This window comes from Accipiter gentilis, chromosome 10 (genome assembly GCF_929443795.1).
Source record: "Accipiter gentilis chromosome 10, bAccGen1.1, whole genome shotgun sequence".
Lineage (NCBI taxonomy): Eukaryota > Metazoa > Chordata > Aves > Accipitriformes > Accipitridae > Astur > Astur gentilis.
The window spans coordinates 15,676,461-15,694,104 of record NC_064889.1 but is presented as its reverse complement, the minus strand read 5'-3'; the positions used below and the strand labels follow the sequence as shown (position 1 = coordinate 15,694,104).

Below are 17,644 nucleotides of genomic sequence, written 5' to 3'. Positions count from 1 at the left end.
AAAGCACATCCCCTAGAATAGCAGTTCTTGAAGATCTGGCTATGAAGCCAGAAGCAATTTCCACCTCCTTCCCCACAACAGCTCTCACTTGTTTTTCACCTCTGTCATTTTAATTTTAGGTAAAAAAAAGTCTAAATCCTCACAGATTTGCAAACAGATGTGCTGGGGGAAGTGGTTAAAGGAACATTTGACAATTCTCGTCCAGCTAGAGAACTAGCTAACAAAGGTAATGCCAAGCCACAGCTTCTTTACGGAACCACCCTGGGTAAGAAGCCAGGAGCACTCTGTACTTAGTTACTGAGTTGCTGCTGCATTCCTCAGGAGCTTTCCAGAAACCCCCCAGGAGGCACTGAATCTAGTACTCGTTCCTCATACAAAGCTGAAACAAAAACTTCCTTCTGCAGAACTACTTAAGAAAGACCAAGAGTCCTGACCTGAACTGGTCAGGATCATTCCTTCACACGTCCCTTGCAACAGTTTTACATGAATACTATTTATTTCAAGATAAGTTCAGGTTTGTACATTGTTGATATCAGTGTTATATCTAGAAGTTATTGTCACTCTGGAGCTGCTCTAAAGTGGAAGTCTTATTCAATTTTTGAAAGAATATGACAATATTTTCTTCAAAGCAAACAACTAGATGAGCAATTTTCAAATAAAATGCATTTCTGTCTTCTATTTACATATCTCAGAGGAGTAGAAGTCCTTTCAATTTCTATGATTCAGACTAAGTCTTCCACTTTTACTAATAAAAAAATGTTCAAAATGTTAAATGAACAGTTTATTTCATTGCTTGGTATGGTAGTCGCACTTATTGAAACAATTAGTTCTTTATGTAAAGTAGGCCTCTGGACAAAGAAGTTACCATAGATACTACCATCAGCCTTACAGAAAATGTTAGGAAACAAACATCTAACAGAATAGCAAACTGTTTCTCATAGATGGTATGTCATGACCAATATTATTAGAAGGAAACAGGACTTGTGTCGTTTATTTTATGTATTTTGTTTATCTTGCCTCATTTTTACCTAGATTACTTTTCCTTGAACATTGCTCACTGACCAAGTCTGACTTCAACTGGACTGTTTACACTACCTCAGACTTCAACAGAAATCTGGTGCTGTTTTATATGAGTGGTCCCGATCCCACACATAAGCCTTTGAAAGTAATTTTGACACAACTGTTTGCATGTAGTTTAAGAGTGCACCGTATTTTAGACATCTTGTATAATTCCCTGGTTTACATAAATTTAGAAACCACCAGTATGTATACTATTTCTTTTTACTAAGTGGACTTCCGGTGTTCTGTAGGACTATCTCCAGGCTGGATATTAAAGATAGGAAGAGGAATCAAGGTCATGATCTTACCCATATTCCCAAAGTTTGGATGAGTTCAGATACAAGGTTCTGTTTTTACCTTCTGCCTATGAATAAATACATAAAACAGCTCAGTCATACCAAGGTGTGCTGGTCCTTTCAGGGTAATTCTCACACTGCGGCTCCCATGTGGTACAGCAATCACCGTTTCTTCCCCTAGGAAAATTAAAGAACTGTTTTAGAAGTTATCTTGCATCAGGGAATTTGCACATCACATAACTAGACTGAAAACTGTCAAACATGTCTAAGAAAATGTTTAACAGGTTTCACAATTTTTCTATTAAAAATAATCATATGTTATTTTATTAAGTACCATATACTGAGTCTGTTTGCTATGCTATGCAACTATTAAGACCTACGAATGGACTTGTAAATCTTTCTTACTATTGGAAAATTATTTGCTATTAACAAAACCAACTGAAATGTCAGTAGTGTATTAGGAACATATTTACACTCTGTTGTCCTAGTTTTATTTCCTAATCACTGAACTGACATAAGGAATCTGCTAAGTAGTACTTCCCCCTTACAAAAACCTGCAGCTGTTCAGTCTCATTTTGCCCACACCTCATTTCCTGCTGCAGGTCACAACTTTAATAAGTGGCAGGACTTACAGGAAATAAATCATCTACTTAACACTAACCCTTAACCAATTACAGACCAGTTAAGAGCAAATATATATTAGCTATAATGTATATGTTATAAGAGAGTGTCTGCATCCAACTTACCATATAAGATCATTTCTTCCAGTAAGAGCCTCAATTTAAAATTAACTATAAACGAAACCAGCCCTGAATAGGACATGTCAATACAAAACAGCTTTTGGCTGCCTGAATGGCCTCTTCATATATAAATGTACAACACACTTACTTCAGTGCATTTTACAAAGGCAGAAAGTTATTACTTTCCATTTCAAATGTAGGAAATCTGTGATTTGCCCCAGAAAAGTGAGTTAACAGTCAAATCAATAGACCAGAGCCTTTCACGCCAACAAGAGCAGTGCTCTCAAAAAAGGGTATGCACGGTGCACGGCAGGCATATCCACAAAAGGACAAGAGAAGTGTCCAAGCAACGAAGTGCCGACATGCCGTCTCCCATTTCCATCACGGCCCAACTGCAAATCATCTTTGAGGCAGGACGTGCAAACATGGGCCCATCGCAGGTACACCCCGCAGAGGGTGCTCTCTTCACTGATGGTGTTAACATCTATCTAGGGGCTGGCGAAAAGGAAGTTCATTTTTGCAAATTCAAAAAGTAATGGAAGTTGAAGGTCAGTGATACATTGGCTCCAGAATTACTCACACAATATTTAAAGGAGGAATATTTGAGTTTAGTTTTAACTAAAAAGTAGTTGAAGAATGTTTCTTTCCACTTTAAACCGGACCCTTTTACAGTAGATGCTAAATTATCAGCTTCTGGTTTACATCTCCTTAGCATAAGTATGAAATCCTGCCAAATGTTCAGGATACTTCAAGCAAATACTGCAATTATTTTTTCTGAAATAAACACCTTCTTATGTTACAGGTTTTATATCGCCAATTTCTAGGAAGGTCATTTAAATATAACAATTTATTTTGGATGTAATAAAATATGATCTTTATTAATTTCATACTTGGGTATTCCACCAGAGTGCAAAATACTACAGTAAGAACAATAATACAGTTAAGGAGCCCTGGAAAAAACATTAACTACTGAACCACTTAATATCTTTTTGCATCTTGGTTTTTCATCAGGCGAATTGCTAAAGATAGCCAGAAGGTAGTGGATGTGTATATCTTTAAAGTAAGGAAATAACTACTGAATTCATCTGTGCTCTACAGTATTTGAGAGAAAGCAGGTTTGAGGGGCCCATCTGTCCCTACTTGGTCAGGAATTGTATCCCGTCTTGACAACCAACCAGCAGTTACAGCACAAAACCTCAAATAAGAGTCTGATTACGACCAGTTCTGAATACTGCAACTGCTGTTTTGAAGTGGAACCAAGGGCGCTCCGTGCTGAACAGACGAGGCCCAGATTTGCAGATGTGCAGAGATGTGTAGGACTGCTCCTCTTGAGAACGACCAGGGTCGTTCTGCTCTGCGTCCTCCACCTCCTTACGGCAAGCTCCGCTCGCCTCGGCAGGCCTTGTTGATCCCTTTTCAGGATGCTTCACATTCCTTTAGCAGTACTACAGACATTCCACCCTCACCGAAGCACTCTCTGATATGGTCCAAAAGTCTCATGGGGGTGCTAAATTTGGTGTTTCTCTGCGGCGGAGACAATATTACCAGAAAGTATTTTATTTGCATTAGAGGAGATGACTAAGTTCACCACCACAGCAATGTTCAACCTCTGCAGCCCCACAGACCTGTCAAGAAATCCAACAGCAGGAGATTCTTGTAACCTGACTGAGATAATTATGACCGAGGGCAGCCTTTCCATGAGATGAAGTAAATTATAGGAAAAAATAAAAGTGAGATTTTTGGAATTCTGAACCGAGATAGGGAATTGGAAGAATATGGGACAGAGCTGACCTAAGGGACTCCACCTTCTCCTGAGGAGAGCTTTAACTTCCTTCAAAACAGTAGTTACAATTGTCCAGATCTGGCTCCAAAACTATATTTTCCAAAGGTCTCCAGTTCTCAGTTGAAGCATAAAATTCACATTCTTAAAGGAACACAAGGCCCTGTAAACCCATTTAAAAATTGTTATGCTGTACAATTCCCATTAAATCAGTAGGATCCACACTGTTAAAAGCAGCAAACTTTCATGAAAACATAAGGGGAAATTGCTACCCTGAAATCTATACTCAGAATTTGCTATTATCTTCCCCCCCCCTTTATACTATTTATGTATCTCTGAGAGTCAATGGCTGACTTTTGTCTAAAGCTGAAAACAAATAAGCCCCAAATCATCTGGAACATGCAGAAACACTAGACTGTAAAATCTGATTTTAGAGTCATATAGCTGACCTGCAAAAACTGAGAAACAGGTGAGATATTGTCTCTCTATTCTAACACTACTTCTACTGTAGGGATTGCCGAGGGCATGTGGGTCATCTTTTTCCAGCACCTGCTTGAAATGGGCTTTCTACTCTTAGCCAGGGACTCTCTCAGCAAATGTGTGTGCATGTTACACACAGCACTTGCTGATTAAGCTCCTGGATTGCTTTTACTTTAGATGGCAAGGTTTGATCCTGTTTCTATGGTGTTAATGTGGATTTAGATTTTGGATTTCAATGAGAGCAAGATCAGAGTCCCTGCTATGGTAAGACTGGGAGCTAATCCCCAGGATCAAAATAAAGGAGCCACATTCCTGAGCTCAATCCAATTCAGCAGGTTTTATTTATTTTTCCATGTGGGCCATGGTGGACCCATTTACTGTTTCACATATGGGCCAGTTGGGATTTTTTCCTCTCTCTTACACCAGGGCAGAGGGTTTATTTCAGGTCTATAAAAACTGTTTCTTTCCATGTATTTGCTCAGCACTTATCTGCTGGTCCTCCAGTTCTGATCAAAGGCCTATGTGCTCTCAAAAGACAAAGAACAATAGTCCAGGAACAACTACCAGCACAAGGGAACTATAAAGCTCAAAATGTTTGGAGTCTTACTGCAGTGACTTCCCTCATCCACCCTAACATTAGGCGTAATTTCAGGAGACATTGGTGCTGGGATATGTGCTGACCTGCCTAATGACAAGAATCTGTGCAAAGCCAAATACATACTTTTTAAGAGACAGCTGAACTAGACAGCTATGTGCTACTGAAAGCAGCAGTTATATATCTTGACCCTGAAAAGTCACACTGCAAAATCTGTATGGGCACATCCTTTCTCTCCTTGAGTCCTTTCCTCTCCAGTCTCACACTCTCCCACTCCTCTGTACCTCCATCCCTCTGTCCACTGGTCTTATGACTCAAGGCTGCCTCTTCATCTGAGAGTGCCACTTCTTTGCATTTTTGAGTAAGTATTTTTAAGGTGTGGTAATCTGCTTTTGAGACAGTGTGGCCTCAATTCATTGGACTTACGTACTTCTTTCTACTTCCAGTCACCTCTTCTAAAATTTGTATGCACTGGAGAAAATGTACAGACACACAGTAAGCAATGGATCTCAAGGAAATGCAGTGTGAAATAAATAATGAAATAGCCAATGCTCTTACACAGGAATTTCTCCAAGTAAGACAAGAGAGATCAGGAAAGTAAAGGAGGCTTCATACTACCTACAACAGCCAAGTAAACCAACCAAACTAAACAGATGTGTAGACTGACATAGTTGGTGCTGAAGACCCAGCATCCACACTATACACACTGCAGGTGCTTCACTTTGGACTAACTCTAGTCTGACCCCATGGACTGCATATTCAGTAGCTGTTGAAGAACATTAGGTGCTTTTCTGGGGCACATCTTCCGGTTCAGCTTCATCCAAAAAATCCAGTTTATGCTTTCCAAGACCATTCCATGATGTGAACTCATGAGCTGTATGTTAGGACCGTGACGAAATTTGCTTCAAAAAACATACTCTTTATCCAAATTGAAATGCTAATGTATTGGCTTTCTATCCCTCCCCACACACAGTTTTGCTGCCAAACCAGTCCCAATTCCCTCTCCTGGCTCACATACAGTTGATTTTTCTCCTTCCTTTCCGAGTGTTTCTGACTCCATCTCCCACCCCAGATTCCTTATCTAATCTCAACCTTCCGCTCTTCCTCTTTTTCCTTGACCCAATATATCAGTACAGCCAGTCCTAGGTCCTCCTCCCACCTTCTCATATCTGTCTTTCCCTCACTATATGAACTAATGTCAAATTTTTCTGTTCAGCTAGTCTCATCTTGTCTTTCCCTCTCCTCATGTGATCTCATCACCCCCAGTCATAAGTCTGAAGCTTGGGAGAGTCAAAAGCTCTCCACAAAATCTCTTCTGTAATGCCTGAATGTGAGGCAGGAGGCATCATAGAGTTCCTCCCGCAGTACCCATTCTACACTGCAGCAAAGTAGAAAGGATGAGCAAGCTCAAGGACACTTTTTAATAGCTTAGCGCTGAAAAAGCAACATGTTAATTTATTCTAAGGAGATTGCATACATATGATCTGTTTGCAGTTAGGACATGTAACAAGCTAGAGGACACTTAAAAGGACAAGCTTTCAGAAATGTCAGATGTTAAGATCCAAGAAGCCTCTACAGAGCCTGAAAGAAAAGGTTGGGGTTTTTTGAAGGGTTGCAGTAAAATATGTGTTGATATTCACAGATATTGCAAAAGACTTGTCCATGACCAGAAGACCATTGCCTGCCAAATTTCAAATCCCTAATCTGTGATCAAGTCTAACAATGGGGGATGTTAAGACATATTAAAGAAAAGGTTTCAGGAATGTTTTGACAGTGGGAAACAACATGTTTTTCCTCTTCTGTGTCCTTGGAATATGCTAAGTTGTTTTGGCTGAATTTTCTCCAAAACATTCAGCACCTGGCATGGAAAGTTTCTAACCAAACTGCTGAATTTTGGCAAAAAATCATTCATATAAAGTATCGGGCAACCTTGACAGCAGGGGTTACTAGCTCCATGTATATTGATTTCAAAGGGAAAAAGATGCAAGGTAGCAAGTTGTCACAAAACAGATGGCTGATGATACTGAACAGGGAGCCTTGCAGAAGGCCTCTGTTTAGATAAATGACCAAAGTGAAATTAGGTTATTGGTTAAGTGTGTTTGGGGATGATAACATACAAACATGAGACAGGAAGTGACCAATGGTAAATTACACAAGTGCCATAGGAAATAAAACGCATGGCAAGAAGAAATTTGAACAATTACAAAGCTATCGACATTGAAACTTTTGGTATGAAGCTTTTAGCAAAAAGTTAAGAAAGGTAAAACTTGCAAGTATCAAACAGTTTGAGAATCAAAGTAGACCAGATTAGGACAAGTCTGTGCCTTCAACTTCACTCCCTGTTAATTTCAGAACCAGCATATTTTCTTCTTCCTTGGTACCAGAACCAGAACACTTTCCTACCATTTCTTGCCAATAATGGTGCAGAAAGCAGACATCAGGGCCCAATCCTACAATTTTTCCATGTGCACAAAGAGCAGTGGAGTTAATGGGAGTTCCATGCATATAGTACTAGAAACATCAGGCCCATGATACCTCATTTCCCAATGGGATGGTACATTTTACAACCTATTACACTCTTTGTTTGAATATCATTAGTCAAACCTTTAATCATTTTACCAGAATGTTAGAATCTGGCTTGCTGGCCGAAGTCTAACTTACTTTGTCTTTCAAAGGCAATTAAGTGTTAGTGGAAAAAATAAAGAACTTTTGAAATGACAGTTCATTTCATATTTGCAAAACAGTAAGCTTTCTTTCAGTGCTGTTTAGCTTTCCCATCAAAGAAAGGCATTCATTTTATGTAAAAACATATAAAAAAAGATAATAAAATGAACTTTACGAGAAATAATTCGCTATCAATACTTACATTTCTTTTTATAAAATAAGGACCAAGATAACTAGGCACTTTTATTTTCCCTGATGTCTGATGTCTGTCTCTTTTTTTTTTAAAAAAATAATAAAATCTTTGGCTCTTGCTTCCCTTTCAATTCTTTAATTTGCCTCATTGCACAATAAAATTTACTTCCTGCTCACAACCCTACAAGCTCCCTCTTAAATACATCTGTCACGTGTCGATATTTTACTTCTCAAAGCTAGTTCTGAAAGCTTCCAAATGACTATTTGGAAGATATTGTGTCTCCCTTCACTGATACATTAGCACAAAGAAAACATGGCTTTATTTCCACATTTCATTCACACAGGGGATGATTATGTGGAAGTGCTTTCATAGCGTCGAACAACTTGACCCAAAAAAAAGATTTTGGCACTATCACAATACCAAGAAAATCATCAAAAGTTCTGATTGTAGTACCATGTGTACTGTTTTGCTTACATGAATGGTAATTCATTCATATAATCTAGTCTACTGAAGTGCGAGATAAAACCAAAACTTGACATAACCGACATCTTTCCCCAGAATAGTCTTTCTTCATCTTTAAGAACTCTTCAAGAGCCACTGAATTATGACAGAGAAAACAATGAATCATGGCTATTCTTCATATCGTGGTCAAGGCAATTGGAGACCTTCCACCAACTGATGTCAGCTGTAGTCAGCTCCTACCTGTGGCAGAATACCACAAGTAAAATTAATATCTTCTGTCGCAAAATGATAGTTTCAAAACCAGATTCCTTTTACCATTTTGTCTTTACTGTACTTGCATACTAAGCAGCAATTAAATGTGAATCTTTTTATTTCACTTATCATGAACTAACCAATTAGTTTTGCCTTTCCAACAAGTTTAGTCTGGATTGCGCTAGCTAGAACTAGGTAGGGTGTTCCCCAAGAATTGTCCTTTTCCAGGATAATCTCAGTTGCTGTAAAACGAGAACAGACAATGCAATTCCTTTCTCTTCCAGCTGACCTCCACATCAGAAAGGGGAAGAGATATTTTGTGTGTATATACCCCTATATATCTATATCTACCTATATATAGACACAAATAATAAATGCACTTGGTAATACCACAAAAATATTATGCAATCTTTACTGTTTCACAAGTGCTTGCTCTGTGCTGACCAGAAGCTCTGAGTATTTGATATGACAAAGTGAATAAAAAGTGGCCCTCCATGAAAACTCTTTTTCAGCTCATTGTAAACATTCAAGACATTTGCTCACTGTTTCAGGATGAAAAACTATAAATTACTGAACTACATTCTCGCATCCATGAAAAATACCTCTAGTAAAGGCAAGACAAAGGCTGACATTGATAGCCCATTCGGTACATAAAAAAAGGCTCTCTGACTTGTGCAAAATTACCACGTGACTCTAAAAGATGCTGCCACAAAAATATTCACTTTTTAATTTAATTACCTTTGTTACACCCATGTATTGAATTACAGAAATTATGTACCTGCACAGTATAAGATAACCTAACATAAAACCTTGTAGATCAATACAAGTAATTACATTGCAAGGTAACAAGCATTAAGATAGCATACATTGCACTTCAAGTTACAGCCACATTGAAGCATACTGCAAGCAGTGGCATTAAAAAAACCCATGGAAATATTTACATATAATGCAATAAGAAATAAGCACGATTCAATATACAACAGCTCTTTCAAAATCGGGGCACAAGTCAAATCTTTGCAGGCTGAACTACAACAGTACTAAACTATATGTAGCTGTCAAAGGCAGGTGCTTCATCTATCAAAAAAAAAATACCTGCTCGCATCTGAACTTTGAGTATTGACTTTATTCTAAGAGCACCAGATTATCACCGTTGCATCTTGTGACTCTGCAGGAAGGTAACAAAATCCAAAGGCTCCACCTCCATGTGACAAATGCACGGGACAAATGCACATTGTGAGTTCAGAAACAGAAAAAAATAGATGTGAGGCAACTGTCTCACATGATAAACACATGGGATATATGCTGTGAGATTACAGGGAGCATCATCTGTGAGGGTGGAAAGCACAAGTGTCAGAGGCGAGCATCCATGTGACAAATCTTGCCTGGATATAAAAATAGCCAGACTCTTACAACTCCAGTAAAGGGTCTAATTCTGATACTCCTCTTCTCTTATATTTTCAATACTACTGAGACCTGCAGAGTTACTCACCATAAGATGCTCACGATTTTGAGAAAGAATGGCAAAATTTGAGCCAAACACACACACACAAAAAGATAAGAAAGCATTATTCCCTTTCACCTTTTTGTACCATACAAGTAGTTAGTTAACTTGCCTCTGAAATTCAACTGTCTTTAGACACTTCAAAAAAAACAACAAAAAAAGCAAGCAAAGCTAAGTTGAAAACCAGGCACTTTCAGTCACGGGCCACAATTTCCATAAAACCATCTATAAGATGTTTCCATGATTTAAAAACATTGCTGCAGCATCACATATATTGCAACATGAGGATACCCTCTAAAATAAGATGTGCATCTTGATGGTTATTCCTGATAGAATGAACTGAGTAGCTCTATAAAAAAAAAATAAATGCATATCTCAAATTCTTTCCTAGCTATACCCTAATGTGTGGTATCCCTCATGGAATTTCGATAGACTAATCTAGCACAGACTTTAGAATAAGTAGCTTTGGAAAACTGCAAACAAGTATATAGTTAAAAGGTCAATGCTCTGCAATACATATGTTAATATACAAGCAGAAAACATAGTGAAGGATAAATTATCATAGGATCAATTTGCAACCTACTTTTTTCTGGTGAGACATGTGCCTTAGCTTGTCCCCTCACAAGCCTGCATGTTGAACCATCTCCTGCACAGATTCCACAGTTGTCTTCCTTGGCATTGCTCCCAAGTTGTCGATCACAGCCTACTGCCTGCCAACATCAACACCACAGTCAGAAGGAGGGCAAAGCTGTAGTAGACATGCTCAGGTTTCTGGAATTTTATTTATTATGTTATCCTTTTGATTTTATGAGCTGGCCTCATTCTATCAAAGCATATCTTGCTATTTAAGATTTTAAAAGCACACTGTCATTTCCATGATTTTAATGATGAACCACAACAACTGATATATTAAGCTATTCAAGCATAGGAAATACATGAATCGGTTTCCCACTACTTATGTGAATGAATACCATTGAGCGTTATTCTTTCCAACACAAGGGAAACTATGTTACTTACAGTTTGTTTTTCATCACCTGTTTAATTATGCCTGAGAAAGGATTAATGCAATTAAATAACCCAAGTCAAATATTTAAAGGGCACTCAGTCTTCAGCTTCACAGACAAGCAGCTGTGGACAGTGCTCATAATCTAATGTCTTGGCCATTCAAAATTTAACTGGCATGCATGTAGATCTATTTGCCATTTACATGAATGCCAATCACATATATATTTGCTAACCAGGTTTTAAAAAACTTGGACGATTCTGTTCTCACCTTTTGATATTTTTTTGTTGTTGTTTCTGAATATGACACCCAATCTATATAACTTTCCAACGATTATTATAAAAACACCCAAACTTAAACACTGCCAACAATTCCAAAAGCAACATTTTTGAAAAGCTGTCAACTGAAAACTGTCAAAACTACAATGAAAACATTTTTCCAGGTTTTCCTTTTTCTTCATATCAGTCACCCTACAAGAAGCATAGGAATGAGAATGGGAAGACAATAAGAATACACAACATTAACTAAAAGCACCTTCCTGCTGAAAGGGAGATAAATATTTGGCCTCGCCTGTATTACCCTTCACCATTTTGTAGAAGAAATTTGCAGGGAGTACCAAATGCTGAGCAATGTGGTAAAAAGCTAATCTGCAGCTTAAGGTTTTCTCAAGTCAGCCTATATGCCTCTTACATCCACACATCCCTGAGAAGTGCAGCTAATTCATCATGGACATATGTATTTAACCAAACTCCAAACTGACAAATGGATAGAAAGCACTATGGAAATTCACAGTTAAAAGCAGTGCTAGAATTCTGAAATTGGCCAGCACACTCCTCTTCCTATATAAAAATGCTTGCAAGGGGGAGTGCTAGCTGCCAAGATCCACTGCATCTGTGCTATGCCAAAACTGACACACGATCCCCTTGGAGAGGTGAGGATCGAGTCCACACGTAAGAGGCAGGGTTGGGACTTCCAGTCTGAGCACACACACACACACACAGAGACACAAACACTGCACAAATCATGCACATCTGCTGCCAAACATGGAGAAATGTAATCTTGAAGTTTCATGTGTCTGTAGAAAAGACAGCAAAGCAGCCCCACCTCCCACTCCTGCCCTTTTCCCTTATTTTCCCAATTCCCTACATCCTGCATTCTCCTAAGAGGGGGGCATTACGAAGGACAGTTCATGATACTTTGGTTGAGAGACATGCTGCACTCAACGGCATCTCTTCACTAAAGGGTTCAGATTTACCAGAGTTCTACATTAGCAGCATGAAATTATTTTATTCCTGCAACTGAAGGAGATCTTCATCCTATGTAGCCCAGCAAAGAGTTCATTTAAAAAGAAATAAGCAGCTTAACTGAAATGATTTAATGTTAGTGTTAAGTGTTAACAAAAACTTAGTCGTAAAAATGAAACAAATTAACGTGCATGTGAAATCAGACCATCTCAGAACAGGTGCTTATTTACTATCTAGAATCTATGTGAGAACACTATACCGTAATTTAGGATTGGATTAAAGATTAAAATGTTTTCACTTGAAGATGTTTTTTAACATTAGCTCTGAGTTCATCACTGACCTCCAGAAAATAACAAAAAGATTGTAAACGAATTACTCTAAATAAGCTTATCTTCCCATTTCATGAAAACACCACCATTTCAGAAACAGAAACTGACTGGGCCACTGTGTGAATAAGAAAGCAGATAAAATTTCAAGGGATATAATAATACAGTGCTCGACACATTGGCCTTAGACTTGAAAACTCTCTCTCAGTTCCCAGCTCTACAACACTTTCTTTTTGACGTTTGAAAACTTCCTCTGCTTTTCAATTCCAGTCTGGGAAAGGGGTATAACTTGAATTCCCCACCTCACAGGGATGTTGCAGGTATAAATCTCCTAAAGATTCTGAAACATTCAGATGGTGCAAAGACAGGGACCATACCAGTAGTTGAGAGAGTCTGTATTTCTCTTGGGTAGACTTTTAAAGTATTTATTGCTCTCAACTGCTGCTCCTGCTTTTATTCGTATAAAGATACTACTAGCACCCGGAGGTAAATTGTTAGAACTACTGCAAATGTAATCTCTCCCCTGATCTCACAAGCACATTTCCATTTCATCATGTAATCTCATTTTCTAAATATTTAGAATCTGTTTATTCACTCATCAATTAATTCTCAAAGGACATTTAAGCTGCACATTGTGATACTCTGTGTGAGAAATTACTATTTTCATTAGTTTAAGCTGTTGTATATTTGTAGACTACAGATCCCGCAACCCTTTGGTAGGAGGAGGGTATTGAGCAAGCAGAGTACTTGCAAGACCGGCCCATTAAAGCCCAACATGATAATAATAAACATACATACTGAGCTATTACACACAGTCACTATGAAAACAAACTCTCATTGCATATAACAAAAATGATACAACTGTGCAAACACAAGGCGCTATTGTGGCCAACACGGAACGTAAGAAAAAAGATAATCAGCACAGCAGCATACTTTAGAGGACTGTTTCATATAGTATTATTGCTTATTTTTTAATGATACACAAATGCCACAGAAATAAAACAGGAGCGCTAGCTGCAAGGGACTTGGATGTGGGAAAAGCTTTACGGCTGCCCTGCCAGCAAAGGTGGTATGTTCAGCTAGAGGTATTCACCCTCTGTGGACTTCCTTCTGAGGTTATGTTTGTATCAACTGTTATGAATACGAGTATCAAGCAATGATATCCTGGAACACAATTCAGAAAATAACTCAAATTAGTATCACAATTTAGGCCTGAAATGAGCACAGAATTTCAGATTTTGTTTAACATGAAGCACCCGAAAATTCTGCAGATTCTAATGTGACGAGCCTCAAATTTAGAGCTAATTCAACAAGCGTTGCAACCCTGGGATCTTAATGAGTGAACACTAGGGTGGGGTGTATTTCAAACCTGAGTGTCTAGAGTTAGCCTTTTTACCTGTTTGTAAAACCTTGATAGGAAGCAGTGTGTCTCAGACGAGCTGGGCAGCCACGGATCTCGCCAAAATAACAGGAAGCCGCAAGGTATAGCCTTGTAGGCCTCAAACACATACGGTTTCTTGACACCAAACATTATGAATTTAAGGTGTTCATATTTTAGCCAATAACTATGAAGAGAAACACAGTGTTTGATAAAACATTTTGAAGAGAGTACATGTGTATTTGCAAGCAAAGCTGCAACAAGGACAAGAAAATGATATATGGCAACAGCCTTCCTCAGTTCACACACCATCTCAGCAAGCCAAAGAGGTCTGATGATATTCATGATTAAGGCGTCTGTTAGGGTTAATTTACCCCACATTGCTCGCTGTTTACAGAGCAAAGGGATCAGCTATAAATATTAGAGGCAGATTGGGAAAACATCTGCAGACTTTTAGGGCATAGTCAGAAATAATTATATTAGGTGATTTTAACATAGGCTGCATAAATGAAACGACTGATAATACAAACTGTGTAATGGAAGGATTGGGACCCTGTAAATTTAAGAAATCTGCAATCATAAATACCATAATTCAAAAAAATGATAGAAGTATTGTAATGCCTAGGTTGTGAGCGAGCTCCACAGACAGCAGGGAGAAATTGACCAATACGTAACAAAATGAACAAGAAATTTAATATAAAAAGGATAATGAGGAAATGGGTACTTGGTGCATTTAATAAAACGTCCATGATGGGATAACTATGAATTCAGATATGGCAGGATCATTTTCAGAAACAGGTGCCTGATCCATTACTATTTTTGGACAGAACCTGAATCTGTTACTTGTCTGTAAATAGAAAAAAATAGAAATATGAAAGAGAATAACATTGTTTTGTCACAAGCAGCTAGGATAGAAAGCATCTGATTAAACAGTGAACAGAAATGCTCATCTGCTTCAACAAACTTCTAAACTAAATGTTAGTATGCCGGTGCTATTGTGAAAGACAATACTGAAGGGTGTTAAATATTTTGTAGCATGCTTGGAATAGTTCGTGTAGGTTCAGAAAGGCAAAGGAAGAGCAGAAGGTCAGGGTATAAAATTTTGTAATACAGATGAAAGAGAAAAATGAAATTGCTGCTGATATGTTAGAGATGACTATGGAACGTTACAAATACTTTTGCAAATATGAATCCAAAAATCACTCAGAAGCTCCCACAGCTGTTTCTTTAGCTTTTATTAACTTAGTAGGGTTTCAGCTGAGGCATTAGAGTTGAACAGAGAAATTAATACAGCATGTTTATTTTGATTTGTGAAGGTCAAAGTATAATCTGTTAAATTCAAGGATCTTCCTTTCTTAAGGAGATGTTTATAATTAACTATGATGAGAAAATGGACAGGACTGCAAGGTGACAGATTTTTGACTAAGATTCCAATATGGCAAAAAAACACACTGTAGTGAAATACTCAGCAAATCCCAAACCCCCTTCAGAGTCTTCTCTTAATAAACATAAATAGAAACATGGACTAGAATTGCCAATGGAGAGCCCAGTGCAGGATCAGGTTTTCAAATTTCAGCTTCTGCTTGTTAGACCATTGCTTTAAACCTGCTTAAAACTGTGTTACTCCCTCAACTGACCACTCACCTCCACCTGCAGGCACTCTCTTTCAAAATAGGCACAACAGCATTTTTTGTAGAGCACATTCCACAGAAGTTAGTTGTCAATTATAAAAAAAAAATGTTTCTGGGATACTAACAACTCAAGATTATATATTTCAAATAACGAAACTGAAGATATACCCATGTTCTACAAAAGAAGAATACTTATCTGAAACATGAGTAAAACCAGAGATCTGTGCATAACCAGCCCCATTTAAGTGTTAAGTGTCATTATTACTATCAAAAGCATGGCATTATACACAGCAATATATATAATTATATACAGTACTTCTCTTTAGGAAGGGGGTCCCACCCTTCTGTGGTACTCTGGAGCCAGAGATCCAGGTACAGCCAGAAAAAACAAACATACTGAGTTCTCCTAATATAAGTGGCCACAAAAGAATAAATCACTGCTGTTTTTATTTGTGACAGATACATAAATTCTACGAAATGTTAAGACTGAAGTTGCACTACTGCCATTCTTTCTTTACCTACTGTGTCTTAGACTAAGCTCTGTAGCAGATAGACCGTTTAAATATTTAGCAATGTGATGTTAAATACGATATCATTTTCTACTTTGACTAATAAGTTTTTGATTGATATAGACTCTCAGTTTTCAGCAATTCCATTAAAATGATAAGTTAAGTTATGTTTTTCAGTGTTCTATGTTTACTCGAGGAACTGGCAGCTCAACATCAGGGAGCGATGCCCTTTATTAATGTGATTTGGTTTAATAAAATAAAAATAGAAAATCAATTCCACAACATCTCAATATGACATAATTACCATCCCCCAATGCTTGGGGAAATCCAGATGAAGGCTACTCTGACTACATTCACATTAGTGTGCTTTCATTGGCCTGGCTGTTTCAAAGGATGCACGATCATGTGCATCACGAAATAGACTGCTAGTGGGATTTTAATGCAAACACACAGATGGCATTTAGTGAAATTCAGCTGAAGCAGAAAACCCAGCAAATAATTTAAGGGGAAGTGCCCAATGTGCTTAATAGGTAAAAGAAATATTAAAAATGTAAAAGAAATATTACATTTGTGCTGAGCAAGGAACTACACTGCAAAATGCACAAATGGAGATGATAATTATACTTCTTCACAAGAATGTGATAAGAGTTATTATGCAGGACATTCTTTTCCTCAAGGGCTGAACAGTCTGTAATTATCCCAGTACATGTTGCCCAGTAGTTTTTGTTTTAAAATCAGCTAGCAACAGATCTGTTATAGCAGTATCTCAGTAAGTGAATCCTGTATTGGTTGGACCAGTGATCTGCTGAAGGGTGGCAAAGACACTATGGACTAGGTGCAGTTGGGTTTTCACTGCCTATGAAATTTGTCAAGACATAAAAAATATAGAATGAAAATACAATATTACACCAAACAGATCCAATGAAGTCATGTGACTGCCCTGCCACCAGGGTAGTAGTACTCGGATTGTTACAACCAAACTACTTATTTCAGCCTCACAAGAGATCAGAACTAAGATAAAAATGGAACAAAAACATCCACATACTTCTAAAGGTTATCAGCATTGCCCAAAATGCAAGATAACCTCAGAATTATTTCTGGCAAAAATATCTTCTCCTAGTCTTGTGACTTGACTAAGAAAGGACGCATTTTATTTCAACATTTACTAGTAAAAGAAGAAAACAGTGAAAAATCCTTACATGCTCAAAAAGATAAATCAGTATTGCAGTTTATTAGAATCACTCTCAATGTGGAAAATTAAGATCATCAGGGTCTTAGTCAGAAAAAAAGGATTTCTATTTCTACAAACACGCACCACAAAATCCAAAACTTGGAGAAATTAAGGCTGTATTTGACTGCACAGTCACATGTGCTATCACAGTACACAGATCTTATCGCATCAATGTCAGCTATTTGCTGCATTTTCTCCTGCTCTACTTGTCTTAGCACAGAATCACAGCACAGGCAGATGTTAGGAATGTCTGCATCCACACAACAAATAGTTAATTTTAAATATGGCTATGGGAATTTA

General features: G+C 37.9%; 1 protein-coding gene across 6 annotated transcripts in view; it reads right to left on the bottom strand.

Moving 5' to 3' along the window:
• ADAMTSL3 (ADAMTS like 3) overlaps window positions 1-17,644 on the bottom strand; it is a 189,542-nt gene that overhangs the window by 68,858 nt on the left and 103,040 nt on the right. For all 6 annotated transcript variants that reach the window (XR_007507472.1, XM_049812196.1, XM_049812199.1 and 3 more), the window contains exons 7-8: window positions 10,606-10,732; window positions 1,458-1,532 (exon numbers count right to left, since the gene is read on the bottom strand). Coding sequence is in view for 5 of the 6 variants with exons in the window: in XM_049812196.1 (XP_049668153.1) it covers window positions 1,458-1,532; window positions 10,606-10,732 (202 nt within the window). In the remaining variant the exon portion in view is untranslated. The remainder of the gene's footprint in view (window positions 1-1,457; window positions 1,533-10,605; window positions 10,733-17,644) is intronic.